The 13965-nt window shown below is 34.4% G+C and overlaps 1 protein-coding gene across 1 annotated transcript in view; it reads right to left on the reverse strand.

The window, feature by feature from the left end:
- Positions 1-102: 102 nt before the first annotated feature.
- Positions 103-13965, reverse strand: part of CARNMT1 (carnosine N-methyltransferase 1) — a 31580-nt gene continuing 17717 nt past the window's right edge. Inside the window, exons 14-18 of the mRNA XM_083817140.1 lie at positions 10136-10276; positions 5930-6108; positions 4050-4163; positions 3093-3196; positions 103-2800 (exon numbers count right to left, since the gene is read on the reverse strand). Of these exons, the coding sequence (XP_083673266.1) occupies positions 2699-2800; positions 3093-3196; positions 4050-4163; positions 5930-6108; positions 10136-10276 (640 nt within the window). The 3' untranslated portion in view covers positions 103-2698. The remainder of the gene's footprint in view (positions 2801-3092; positions 3197-4049; positions 4164-5929; positions 6109-10135; positions 10277-13965) is intronic.

The following is a 13965-nucleotide window of genomic DNA, read 5'->3' on the forward strand; positions in this document are numbered from 1 at the left end:
CGCGGAGGACGCCAGGCTTGCCCTTCTTGCCCTCCTGAGCCTCATATGAATAAAAATACACTCAACATGTCAAACTTACTCCCCATAAAGAATTAATAACGCTGAAGGTTATGCAGCGTTTTATTTTACACTCAATACCACGTACAGTTTAATAGTGACCTAAATTGTCTCGGCTCCTGCTGACAAACAGCTTAAGCGTTTTTCTCCCCTGCGTACACAACTGAGGAAGAGTTTGATCACATTGAATAACACACAATTATCCCCATCAATAAAACACAAATGATGAATTGTAAAAACTCATAAATAGGACCGCAGGTAAAACACTAACTCATACAACTTACTCACAACATTATTCGGCTTCCAACTGTTAATGCAGCTGTTATACATTAGAAGGAAAACAATGGGGGAAAATTGGCATTTTCCAAGCGAGAAATAAAAGCACATCACTATATACATGACAAAAGTAAATAAAAACATTTCCTAAACCAATGAAAAAATGGCACTTGCGACAATGTGCTGTTGCAAAGAACAAAACCGACAGAACAAAGGATACCGACATTTCAGCCAGAATGCAAGAGTTCAGTTGCTTAGTTGTAAAAAACACCACACTTCAAGTGTAACTAAAGACTGGTTAAGAGGCAGAAATTGGGCAATATTACAGGTGTAGCTACTCAACAACTGCATAATCAACATTCATCTAACTTTGTCTGATTTCAAAGAACTTATTCAAGGAAAACCAAATAAAATACTAATCACATTTTATCTAAGGGAAAAAAAAAGTCAAAATGAAGGTAAAGCATCACCAGAAATTGAAGTCCATTCATTAAACAGAGTAAATAGTACAATAAGAAAATGAAAGTAACTGAAGACTTTTTCTTTCTTTCTTTTAAAGGTGCTCAAGGGTTTTTCTTTTAATCTAGTTGTAATAGCTGTGTTTCAGCTTTAAATATCGTTCTTGAGCAGGGTTGATTAATGAAGTTAAATCTTGGTGGTACAGCGTAGGAAGAAGAGATAGATTGTTTAAGTAAAGCTCTAACTGAAAACTTCTGTAGTCCAGAAGCCTTTGCTCTCAATAAGGATTCTGAGCAGAAAAAGGCATTGTACTGGAACATCCAAGGTCACTCTCTTTCATATGCAGTGTTGAAAGTATTAAAAAAAAAAAAGAAAAGTTGTGTTTTTCCTCCATTTAAACTTTCGGCTTAGAAATGAAGGCACAAATGTCCGGCCTTAACAGGAAAAATCCATTAGTTAATAATGGAACTATTAAAGTGATTATGACATCACCCTGCAAAAAGGGACTAGAAATAATGAAAAGCATTTAAACAAGTTATTGTCCAGTCCTATTACGTCCAAATACTAAAAACAGCCTTGATTCCTTACTACAAGCTTCTTACATTTTAAAGAAAGTTCTGAGTAAGGATGAAGGTTGGTACTGAAATTAACCAATACATTACATTAGGAAAACAAATGGCTACCATGACACTTCCTCTCAGTACAGTAATTATTAATGTTTTCTTATTTATATAACTTGAGTGACAGAAGATTCAGCTTTTCTTGTATGAAGATTCAGCCAGGATAAATATCCACCAAAGCCTCGTTAGCCAGAAAAAAAGTTAGGATAAGGAACCAAGAAGTAAGCCAGGGTAGCATGGGTAAAGTGCCTAAAGCTACAAGGAAATTGTCTGCTAATTGTTCTGCATATGCTGACTCAGATAATGAAGCCATGAGGTTACAGTACATTATTTTTCACTAGCAACTTTTTTTTTCCTTTGAGAAAGGAGGATTTTTTTCTGTCACAATTAAGATATATGGCATGGATAGCTCAGCTTTGTTATTATCTTTAAGAAAGAGAAGAGCTTTCTGTTAGTTACACCTTTAAAACTTTGGCTTAAGCAGGAAGTGGGTGACTCAAAAATCAATAATTTTTAAGACTGCAAATCATCCAATATTTCAATTTCAACACTAAGAGACTAATCAGAACTGGTTTATTCCTGAACTGAGGTTAGTATACTGCTTTCCTGTTACATGCTGCTCTTCTTCACTCGGTTGTCCACTTTCACAAGAGTATTTCAAACTGCCTACCGATTCTGTGTGTCAATAAAACTGTTAACACTGGTACAGGCAAAAATTAGAATTTTTAACAATAGTCTACTTCCTTCCTATTTTTTGTTTCACAGAGAACACTGTAACAGTTCTGTTGGTTATTATATCTGTCCAGAATCATTATCACTTTTCGACCATTTCAGATTTTGTAATTTTAAATGTATGTTTAAAAATACTTTTCTAAACGTGACACAGAAAGTACATTAAGTACCTCCAGGCACAGAAAAAAGGAAATCACTATGGATCTGAGAAAAATGAGGCAGCAGATATGGAAAACTAGCCTGATCCTGGTGAACATTAAGTTTTATACCCCAGAAAACGTTTTTGTTTTTAAATTCATTCCAAAGCATAAAGACAGTGTATGCAAACATTTCCTCCTCCATTTTCACTATAGTATAAATATGCATGGCATAGTACATGTCTGGATAGCAACATAGATATTAAGAAAATAGACACTATCTAAATCTTATTAGGAATAAGAAGGCACCACTGATTTGAGGTTGTGTCCAGACATCACATCACTCAGTCCATTTTCCTTTTGATTCTAGCATTCAAGCCAACATTTTTTTTTCTGACTAACCTATTTAAACCACTCCTATTCTGGTTTTCTCACCACAAACAACACACATTCATAGTAGTATTTCATCATGGAGAGTTCATTCACAGTGTAAGTTGACAGTACAGATTCTTTTTCCACCTGGAAAAAAAAAGCTCAAGTTTTCAAAACACCCTCTCTTCAAGCACTATACAAGTTTCTCTTAGTATGAAAGACAATGCTATATATTTACTACCCACTGATTTTTAAGTCCATCTATATACACTTTTCAACAAATGACGGATGTAAATTTGCAACACAATTACACACATTTACCTCTCCTAAAAGTTATTAGTCTGTGGCATTAGCTTGAACTAACTTTAAGGTAAAAAATTATTGAAGGAGTTTGACCGGTCTCTACAAATAGTGCTTAGTCCAAACTGTACCTTCTTACCTCTATATGGAATCCATACTGCAGTATAACATTTTTTATATCCTCGTAGCTTAATTCTATAGAAAGCTCATTTGCCAAGTTTTCAAAGTGGTAAAGTAGAGGACCTACAGTACAGAGATACAATGAAAACGCTATAAAAAGTCAAACTTCTTTAAAATCAAAAGCACATACTGAAAGCGTGAGGAATGCTAATACCTAGACTCACTAAATTCAAACATGCTGCTATTACTCAAGTATAATTCTTATATTTCAGAATCAGGGCAAAATTAAAACCAAATAGTTCAACTGCTTATTCAAGAATGAAGTCTCCTATGCCACCAAACTGTGTTTTCTGTATCCTAAACTTTCCTCCCTTCTAGCACCATTGCTGTCTGTACAAAAGAGAAGGCAGGACAGCTGTGGTCTATTCAAGAGCTACGCTCACTATGACTGATCAGTGACTGACGAGTTTCTACCATACAAACTATACAAATGTCTCTCTCTGTCATACTACACAAATGTCTGAGTTTTGTCTGCTAGTCCCTCACCATGGGAGACCTAATAATTTACGTCTGTCTTCTTTCAAACTAAGGCATCCATAAATCTCATTCCCAAACCTTCTACTTCGGAGGATTAATTAGACAACTGACTAAGAAAAATATTCAAGGATCTCTACAGGCAGAACAAGTTTTATTTTCCTAGGAAAATAGCAAGACGAATACAGTACACTACACTACTTCTCTATTTAACATCATGTGTTGACTTGTTTGTAACTAACAAACATTTGGACACATGCTGAACACAGTATTATCTTATCTGAGATAATTTTGAAGCCATATGTTTTTAGCTCCACAGAGTCTTCAATACAGACATGTTCATTCCACTACTCCTTTCAAGTACTGGATGCCTAGTACTTGTGAGCAAAATGTGAGCAAACAGAAGTCAGGGGTTGCAGGAAGAAAGGTTGGTCACACTTGCCTACATTTATCCATACTCCTCCAGGCTTTAGTATTTTCCATATAGTATCAATATAATCGATAACATTATGTGCCGTATCGATGAAAAAGCAAGTTGCTATGCAGTCCCAAGTATCTGTGCAAGAAGAACAGATTGTATAGATTAAATTGTCTCTTCCTCTGTAAAAATTCTTCATTTAACACTAATGTTGTTTACACACTCAGGAATTCCTTTAACTAATAGTAACAGTTGAACACTTTTCATTCAGTTTACAAGTAAACTTTAGTTTGTAAGAAACTAAGTGTGAAATGTTTTGTTCTATGCTAAAGACATTTCAGCTTAGATTTCTGCAGTCTACATACATATATACACACACGCAACTTCTAGAATATCATACAAACATATTCATTAATTATGCATTTTGTAATTCATTCATATACTGTAAAATATAAGAATCATATAACATCCGAAGTTAGAAGGGACCAACGAGGGACCACCCAAAAATCAGACCTTGTCTGACAGTGTTGTAACATTATAACATGTTTTATATAAATGAAAACCCAAGCATCCTATTACTCACTCACCTGTCCTAACCTCATTACCAAACTGTTAAAATACAAATGCAAAAATATCCAGTGATTTTGGGCCTTTCTAGATATATTAACATCTAGAAGAATACTAGCCTGTACACTAGGCTGTACTTCCACAAATCACATAGCTTTAAAACATGCGCATATTTCTCCATTTATTATTTATTAGCAAAATTTAGCAAGCAGGATCTTTCAAGAACTACCTTTTAAAGCATCAGTCTCCCTGTCTGTCTCTAAACTCACACCTGAATTTGTAAATTTCAAACTTCTGAAATATTAAAAAAAATAAAAATCTCAATTTATTTACAGCAATGGATACTCTAATATAAGACCACATCTTCACAAAAGCAGACAACTGTAAGGAAGGCAACCTGCAAGAAAATACCTGGAAGGCTACCTATGCAAAAAAAAAGTTGATTAAAAACTATTTTATTCTGGTGAAAAACTGCTATAGGAATAAAAAGGATGGAGAGCTGAAGCCAGAAAACAGATATACTAAGAGATAATCCAATATCGTGTAAGGAAAAGAATAGTAAAAGCTATTTAAGCTTCCTATATAAGCTAACTTCATGTTTTCTTATTATTTACTCTACCAACTCTGGAAGTGTTAATATATATACTAAAGAAGTGGGTAATTGCTATCTTTGATTAAATCTTGAATATGTAACTGGTAGAGGAAGTATTAAATAAGGTCATCTGCAGCTTAATCCAACAAGAGGTTAGTCACAGAAGACTACTTCATAGCTGCAATGAGGACAGCACAACTAACCTGGTATCACAAGAAAAAATATTGGTATTTGTACTAACGTAAGTTTCAATCTTTGCTCCTTATCAGCCCCATAACATTTCTCTGAAATACTATTAAGTATTATAAGTATATATACTTATACATAATGCTTATATGTATATCCAATAAGTATCTGTTTGCTTTTACAATAGAAAACGAATCAATACGAAATACTCGTCTTTATATGTTTTACACTGAAGAATATAATGGACTCATTATATTGTTCTTTGAAACACCATTTTTCTAAATCAAGTAAATTTTTCCTAAATACTCCCATGTTGTCTTTTTCTGAAAGAGATGACTGCAACAACCATCTGTTATGTTAGGATGTCTTTTTTTTTTTTAATAATCAAAAAGAAAGAAAAAGCTGATTTGGAATAAAAAAAATCTTGCTACAGCTAGCGCTTCTTCCTTAATGCTTGTAGATACAGTTCTATTCTATTTATAATGATTTCTTAACTGCCCCATAACAAATACTCTGAAGATACAGCTACATGGACAGTCTGAAGGATGTTTTTACTCACTGCACTCAGAGTAAATTTCTTGAAAATCCCCTGCCGTCATAGAGAAGTTTGAACCAGAAGGAAGACTGTGAGGATCAACATCAGGGAAATAAATTGGACGTATCTGATCAGCAGATCTTCTGTTATTGCTAAACTGATGAATCCAGGGATAAAGCTTACATGAGTTAACTTCAGAACATCTGCAAAATATAGAAACGAGAACAATTCAGTTTCAATGAATTACTTACGTATTATCTAGAAATGCAGGTGACAAACTTTCAACATGCATTGTTGTTTTACTGATGAAAAAAACACATCTCTAAAGCTAGAGGTTTTCTAAAGCACTTACCTAGTTCATAACATTTCAGACAGTTCATCGATTTATGAACTGAACAAAACACCAGTCTGACACACAACCACAAGTTGGTGCCACACAGTTGGCATGACACTGTAACTACCTTTTGTTCTCTTTTTCTTTTCTCCTTTTTGCCATTTTTATCATCTTTTCCACTGAAAACTAGTAAGATTCTTTCCTTGGAATTAATTAAATTTGTGATTTGTTATATGTAGTAAAGCTAAGCCTTTTTTTTCCTGTTTAAAAAAGAGCAACATTAGTACCATGCTTGTTTTCAATTTCCTTGGCAACACTGGTTCTAATCTGGCTTTTCTGCCTTTTCTGAACCATAGCCATATGGGTTCTGAAAAGAAAAAAGCATTTTTCAGATGCTAACTGAAAGCATGCGTTTAAATTAAAAAAAAATAATCCTATTTTGCAAAGTGTAATAGTTTTGTGCTAGATGTCACTAAGTTAGTAGTTTCTGGAGTGTTGCAGTTACGCTATAAGCATATGCTAAGTACGGTGTAAAACAGAATTTGTGGGTTGACATGACCAATTAAGTGAATATCTATTTTTGAAAGTGATAGTAGCATAAAAGCATAGAAATAAACTTTTCCCACAGTCCTGCAAAATCAAATTTAATTTAAAAAATGAAGAATTTTTCTTTCCCTGTGCATCACTGAATTTTGCAGTCAAGCTCACTTACGAAGGCCATGTCACACATGCATAGCTAAATATTCAGAGAGAACAAAGGACACATCTGTCCCATAAAACACACAAATATCTTTGTATTGGAAGCAGTCTTACCATGTTATAGAAAATGCACTCTAGGCTGGTAGATAGGAAACATCTGTGGCAAAGACTTTGAAATAAAAGGTCTTACTTGCTCCATGATGTCATATTTAATTTTATCAATAAAAAACCACAGAACTCTTGTGTTATGAGCAGCAGTATACAGAGCTCATTAACTGTTTCCATACATAACAGATATATAAATATCAGATTTATGCCGTCAATCAAAGAAAACAATTAGGCATAAAGCCCTGATAACATGGGCACCATTTTCTTAAAGACATTTCTGGTTTGGTTGACAAAAAAAAAAAAAGTTGGCCAACTGCATTAACTATTTCAGCATTCTCCATGGGCTCACAGTCAATTTGTGTTAACCTCAGAATATTTTTACGTAACAATGAAAATTTCCAAAAAGCAAGGTAAAGATGAGGTATGAGTAAATCGGAAAGGAAAATGTTCCTGAGCTATAAGGGAAAACACACCTCCCGGTATTTTTTTTTCAGCACTACGTATTTTCATGCAGACTTCCCAATAGTTTCATAAGGAAGTATCAATTTAATATAAGAGACAAATCCCTGTCCATAGTCATGCTTGAAAACTCTCCTTTGCACTTCAGCTAAGTACTGCAGTCCTTTAAAATTCCATCCTTTCAACACAAGGTGTTACTGAAGTTAACAGCTTTAACTAAGACTATGATGCATTTTGTTTCTTTCCAAGTAGGGGCAGGTAATTTCTATTGTGCAACATTCAGTCTAAAAATACTGCTCTGCAAAAGATGGCTAGGTCCAATCTTACTTTCAACCACTGACTTCAAAATAAAATCTTGAACTGTTTTCATTCTAAGGCATTCATGGACATGCAATAGATAAAATTTATTTCAAATATTCACAGTGACCACTGTTAGGCATTGATGCACTTTCTATGTACAATGCTGTGAAATCTCATCCACAGTGAGAAAATCTCACAACTTCAGAGAATTAAGTTTTGTATATATGTTAAAAATCAGCTGTTATCACTCTTCATACAGAAGACTTAAGCTGCTGTATCATATCTAGAAGTCCACTGTAGAAGCTGGCTTGATATTCAAGACAGTATTTTGTTTTCCCAAAAATAAACTAAGGTCAGACAGAGGAAGAACGCAGATTCAAACTGTAAGCATACAATAGCAAAATCCTCAATTTTATCGACTGAAAACAAAACTTAATTAAATTTAGACTGTAGTTAAAGGCTAATCTGCAAATTTTTCAAGATCCTTCTTATCCATCCTTAACTATTATGTTCAGCTCATATTGACCATTGCTGTTTCTTCTAGTTTCAGGAAGGCAAACGCATCCATTTCAGAAGGCTAACAAGGAACAGACAATTAAGACTAGATCCAATTTCTCCAATGTCCCTAAAAACTTCCTAGCAGACATCTGATCAGCTAGTTAATGCAAAGACCCTGATCGCATCTGGCAGAAAGGAATCAACTGAAATGACTGGAATTTAGTCAGCTTAGCAGTTATCTGTATTCTCTTTCATGCTAATAGGAAAACTTGTAACCGATAACTCACCCAGCAAAGGTGAAGATTACAGAAGCTGAACAAAACTCAGTTTGACTGTATAAAAACTAATACTGTTAGCAAGTCTAAGACACATATTTAGCAAAATGGTGTATATTTTATATAAATAGTAAATATCACATAAAAGTGTCAGATACTAAGAATTATTACTATTGCAAACTGAATATACTTTCAGAAGAATTCCACATATGAAGATGCCATATTTAAGGTAGATGAAAAACATGTCATAGGTTTGAACCAATATGACAGCTCACTGGTGCTCCTAAGCATGGTAAATAAATAATTTTATACCACTTTGTATTGCTTCAAACACTCTATAGAGCTAAGAGCCAAAAGGGCTGTAAAGCTAGGGAGGAGGAGGATGACGTGAATTTCTTTCAGTAGCTGCAAGGTATTAAATCAGCTCAGCTGTAACATACAATAGCAGATGACGGTCATTTGAGAATAATGTAAGAAAAAAAAGAGTAAATATATTCTTAGCAACTAGCTATTTTCATTGCAGTGACTACCACTGTTTTAACCAGATGTGCAACAGACAAGAAAAAGTGTTTGCCGCCACCCCTTCCCCCCCTGCTTTTTCTTTGAAGAGTAAGCTATAACAAATTTGGTATCATCACAGTCTGTGGAGGACAATCACTGTCTACAAACAGGGCTCCAAATATCATGACAATATAGAATACAAGTTCAGGTGTTTTCATCAGAGAACAGATTCAGACTGAAGAATCAGCAAACTGTATACTTCGTCTCTGAACTGGCTACAAACTCACCAGCAATACAACAAAACCCAGTCCTCTTTCATATATCCAGACTTCCCACCCTCAATCTTAGAGGAACAGTTGCATTCAGTGCCTTGTTTCTTCTCTAAAAAGCTCCTTATAAGTAATTTCCATTGCAAGTGACAGAAAAACAAATACTAAAATGTACTTCAGATTAAGCCTACGTAATGAAATTTGTTAATTCAAATTTATAGCATTAGTATAATTGTATAACTATTAACTGTAACATTTTAGCTGTTGTCCAGCAACAGAACTTGCTTACAAAGCTGTGTTTGCATAGTAGTTTTTCATTTAGAAACAGTGTCTATGATCTCAGTATGGAACGTGACATTGTAAGAGGTTTCCTCTGCTACTAAACACCACCACTAAATATTATGCATAGTTAGTCCCTATTTGAAACCTGTGAGATAGGTGTGCTTTTTCTTTCAGAAACAGACGTGAAATAAAAACCGTAACACTCAAGATTACACAGGAAATCTGTGGTAGAATCCAGACATTTTAAGTTTCATAACTTAAAACCCATGCTCCCTGATGTAATCTTAATGACTTACCCATTTAACTCAGATACATTTCTCTTCACCCAATTATCCCACTGATTATTTTCATCAAGACGTTCTAAAAAATGGTTGCTTGCATCCTGTGTTATGAATTACAAACCTATTCTTTTGAGTTTTATTTATTCAACTTTCTCATTTATAATTTTGCCTCACTCATTCACACCTGTAAGTTTTGACCAGAAAGTAAAACATAAGCTATGTACCTGTTGAGTACAAAGTTAGAAGAAAAGAGCATAAAGAGGCTCCATTCGTTTCCTTGGCAAGCATAACCGAGCCTAGCTATTTCCCACGCCAATCTACCTAGCCCAGCACCAGGTACCAGGATATTGACTTTGGAGAAATCCCTGCAACAGAACAAAAACAACAGTTAAATCTTTATCTGATACTTCTTAATAAAACTTACAGAGGCTCAGTCAAACATTTTTCCCATATATTTAGATATTATATTTCCTGTATGATTTTACTTCTTAAAGGCAAATGGAGCTAGTTCATGTCAGATCAGTTAATTTACAGTCAAAATAACTCATAGAAAATGACACAAAAGAACATAAGCAACCCTTATTGAATAAAGTGCATAATTACAAAACAAAATACTTCTTTTGAAAACTTTTAGATATCAAACTAAAACAATCGCCTAAGTGAATTGCAGGAAGGAAGAACATGATTATATATCACCATTTCTTTTTCTGTGGTGCCAGCTGATAGCTCCTAAATATTATGGAAATCTTCTTAACATTGCATTGAAAAATAAACAAGCATTTTGACGTCAGCAAAACTTCCATGATCTGATGAGCAAATCAGACTGCAAACTTACAAGTAGCTACCTTCTCAGCAACTAAAGGTGTTAAATGTGCTCTTCACCAACTCCACTCCAGTCAATACAGTTCACCAACTGGTGAATGCTGTTCACCAACTCCAATCCAGTGACACAGGATTTCCTAAACCAAAGTACAACACAGCTCTCTACCTCTTCATTTCCTGTAACTAGACATCATCTGAAGAATACTGGAAGATGTCCAGCACTGTGTGGTTACCAAGAGATTTAGAAAACCCCCTCCCATCTTCCAAGTCCAATAGCTAATAAATAGAAGAACTAAGAATCTAAAACCTTTTCCTCCTCCAGGCAGAAATGCAGTACACACATATTCTAATCGGTATATTTGCATCACAACGCAATCAAACCTGCACTACGGAAGCAAAAACACTCTCACACAAAGCTGAAAAGGTACGCCATCTAAAAATCATTTTCCAGTTTCAGTCCTGAAAAAAGACTTTTTAATTTCATACACCAAAAACGCTAGTTCACCTTCTCTTTTGCATGTTACCTTCAAAGACAAACATACATGTACGTATATATGCAACTATGTGAAGGAAGCCACAATAAACATTTCAAAGAATATGATGAAGAAAGCAAAATACAAAGCCTCTTACTATTTAAAAATTCAGGATGCCAGAAAGGGTTCAAAAGACTTTGTATGCTGCATAATCACGAAGATGAGTCTGGGAGGTAAGTAAATTCTAAAAAGCAGTACATGAATGTGATGACCCTAACACAGGAGAAAGTACTATCCCTGTCTAAAGGCCGCACAAACTAACAAAGCAGTTTTAACAGTGCCTTTTGGTGTACAGCTTAATCATGTAACCAGTGAATCCTTCCAAACTGAAAAATCATGTATCCTTTCATTCCTGATTTTCATTCCAGTATACATATATTTTGTTTTCTAATTATTGAGAACCAGGAAGCCAAGACTTTGCTATTATTTTAGAGTACTTCTGTGAAGTAACAATTCTCCTTACCTCTCTCCTAGGTGAAAAACGTAAAGCTAACCATAAGCTAGCTATGAAGTCTTATGCCACTTCCAAGAATATATTCCATTAATCAAAAAAGGCATTTTTTCTTAAAACAACCCAATGAAAAGTGTTGTACAGGCGTAATTACAACTTATAATTCAACATTTATTTATTCATCCAAAAAAAATATTCATCCAAAAAAAATATTCATCCAAAGATATAGCCCCAAACAGACAAGTAAGCTGATTTTTAATTCCAAGCAATTTACCTGTACCTTTTTTCCTTTTTTAAATAATATAAAGTTTTTGCATTTCTGAACTAGTTTCCCAAATTCCTTCTCTAGAAAATAGTTGATTTTAACTGCACTTTCCTTTGCACTTTTATTAAGGGAGTGAAGTCTAATTTAATTTCTACCTGTAGTCTTTGCATCAATTGCTAGCAACTGATGCTGGCCACCAACCTCATTTCAGTACACAGAACACAAAAAAATAAACATAAAATCTGAGTCCAAGAGCATTGACATTAGTATTCCAAAACAGTTCAAGAACATTTTTTTGATCTATCATCCAGTAAATTAGGTATACGTCAAACTCATGTTTAAAAAATAGTGAGCTTCGATAGTGTTCTGATATAAAAAAAAGTGCTCAAATACCTTTTGTTTAGCAAGATTTAAATGGAATTACTTCCAGCGGTAGTAGGAACACTCCAATGCCCCATACTATTTTTAAACCATTAAAACTAAATATTTAACTGCATGGAAACAATTTCCTTAACGGCTGAATAGTCGTAAGACAACTAAAGAAGCAAGAAAAACCTGTCGTCCTATGGTAGATATGCAACTGCAGCAACAGCAAAGATCATAAAAAGACATAACCCCAGACTGTGACAACTGACAGTAACAACCAACAGTGATCCACAGTCAAACTAGCCTTGAACTAGCAAGCAGTAGCAGGCTTTCTAAGACACAAGTGTGGTATTGGTCAGAAACATAAAATGGGTACCTAACACGCTTAAAAACCTGTGGGGTACTAAGGGAGAACTACTGCTAACCTACTGGAATGTGGGGCTGACAGATGAGGAAGAGCTCTAACATTGGACTGCTTGGATCAACTATTGATCCTGCAGCAACCTCTCAGATAGAGGACAAATACCGGAAACAACTACAATCTCTCATGTGATTATTGTACTGCATTTTGCAGTGTGATATATCATCAGTTTTTAAAAGTTCAATGCTATTAATGAAGATTTAAACTTGGTATCATTTTTAAGGGGAAAACTATATATGTTAAAAAGAGGTCAATTGCACTTTAACAAAACAAAAAGGTGGTGTTGAAGCAGTAAACTGAGGTTAAGCAACAAAAAAAATTAGCATGTGCAAACACAAACCTTTTTCATAAGAAACACTGAAATTCAATGTTATCTAATGATAAGAAGGGATCAGAAATATACAGCCTGTAGAGACAAGGTCGATGGAAACATTGGCAAAGAATCACACTGTGGGATTCAGACTCATTCTTCACTGGTGTCTTATCTGCAATATTTGTAAATTTAGACAGTGAACACATCCTGTTCTCAGTATTTTTCATTCTTCTACTGTAGTCTAATTTCAGAGTGTTTTTTTTAAATACAACTCCTTTTCAGATAACATACTGAATAATGAAGTTAGCTAAGAAGTAAAATCACTTGAAAAGCAACTCTTCTTCAAAGTTGTTAGTTTAGACTTACACACTTCCACAGACTTCAGTGGATTTACATGCATCAGTGGACTGGAGTAACACTGAAAATAACACTTGCTCTTAAATCCAATGTTTAAAGCAAAGTTTCAGCTAAATCACAGATCTGGATTAAAAACCCTAGGTGGACAGATGTATTTTATGTTAAATAAAATTGTATAAAGCAGTAGCTTTAAAGTCACTAAATTGTTTCAGAGTGCATGCAAAAAGCCCTTAGGACTAAGAATTAAAATTAAATTAATTTCCCCAAATTAACAGGAAACTAAACACTGGCCACACTTCTGAGCTGTCCTGACAGTATCTTGAAAATAAAGTAAATTGCTGAACTAGAAAATACATTTAAATTTCAAGTTACAGCTGGTTTCAGAGGCCAAGTTACTGAATAGAAGCTTGGAGAAAATACCTAAGCCATGGAAATTTATCTACTAATTTAAAGGTTAACCATTTCTTTGGTTCCTTTCTGACAAGAAATTGGATCATAATGTCCTTTCAGATAAGTAGAAATGTTA

This window comes from Anser anser (genome assembly GCF_964211835.1).
Source record: "Anser anser genome assembly, chromosome: Z".
NCBI lineage: Eukaryota > Metazoa > Chordata > Aves > Anseriformes > Anatidae > Anser > Anser anser.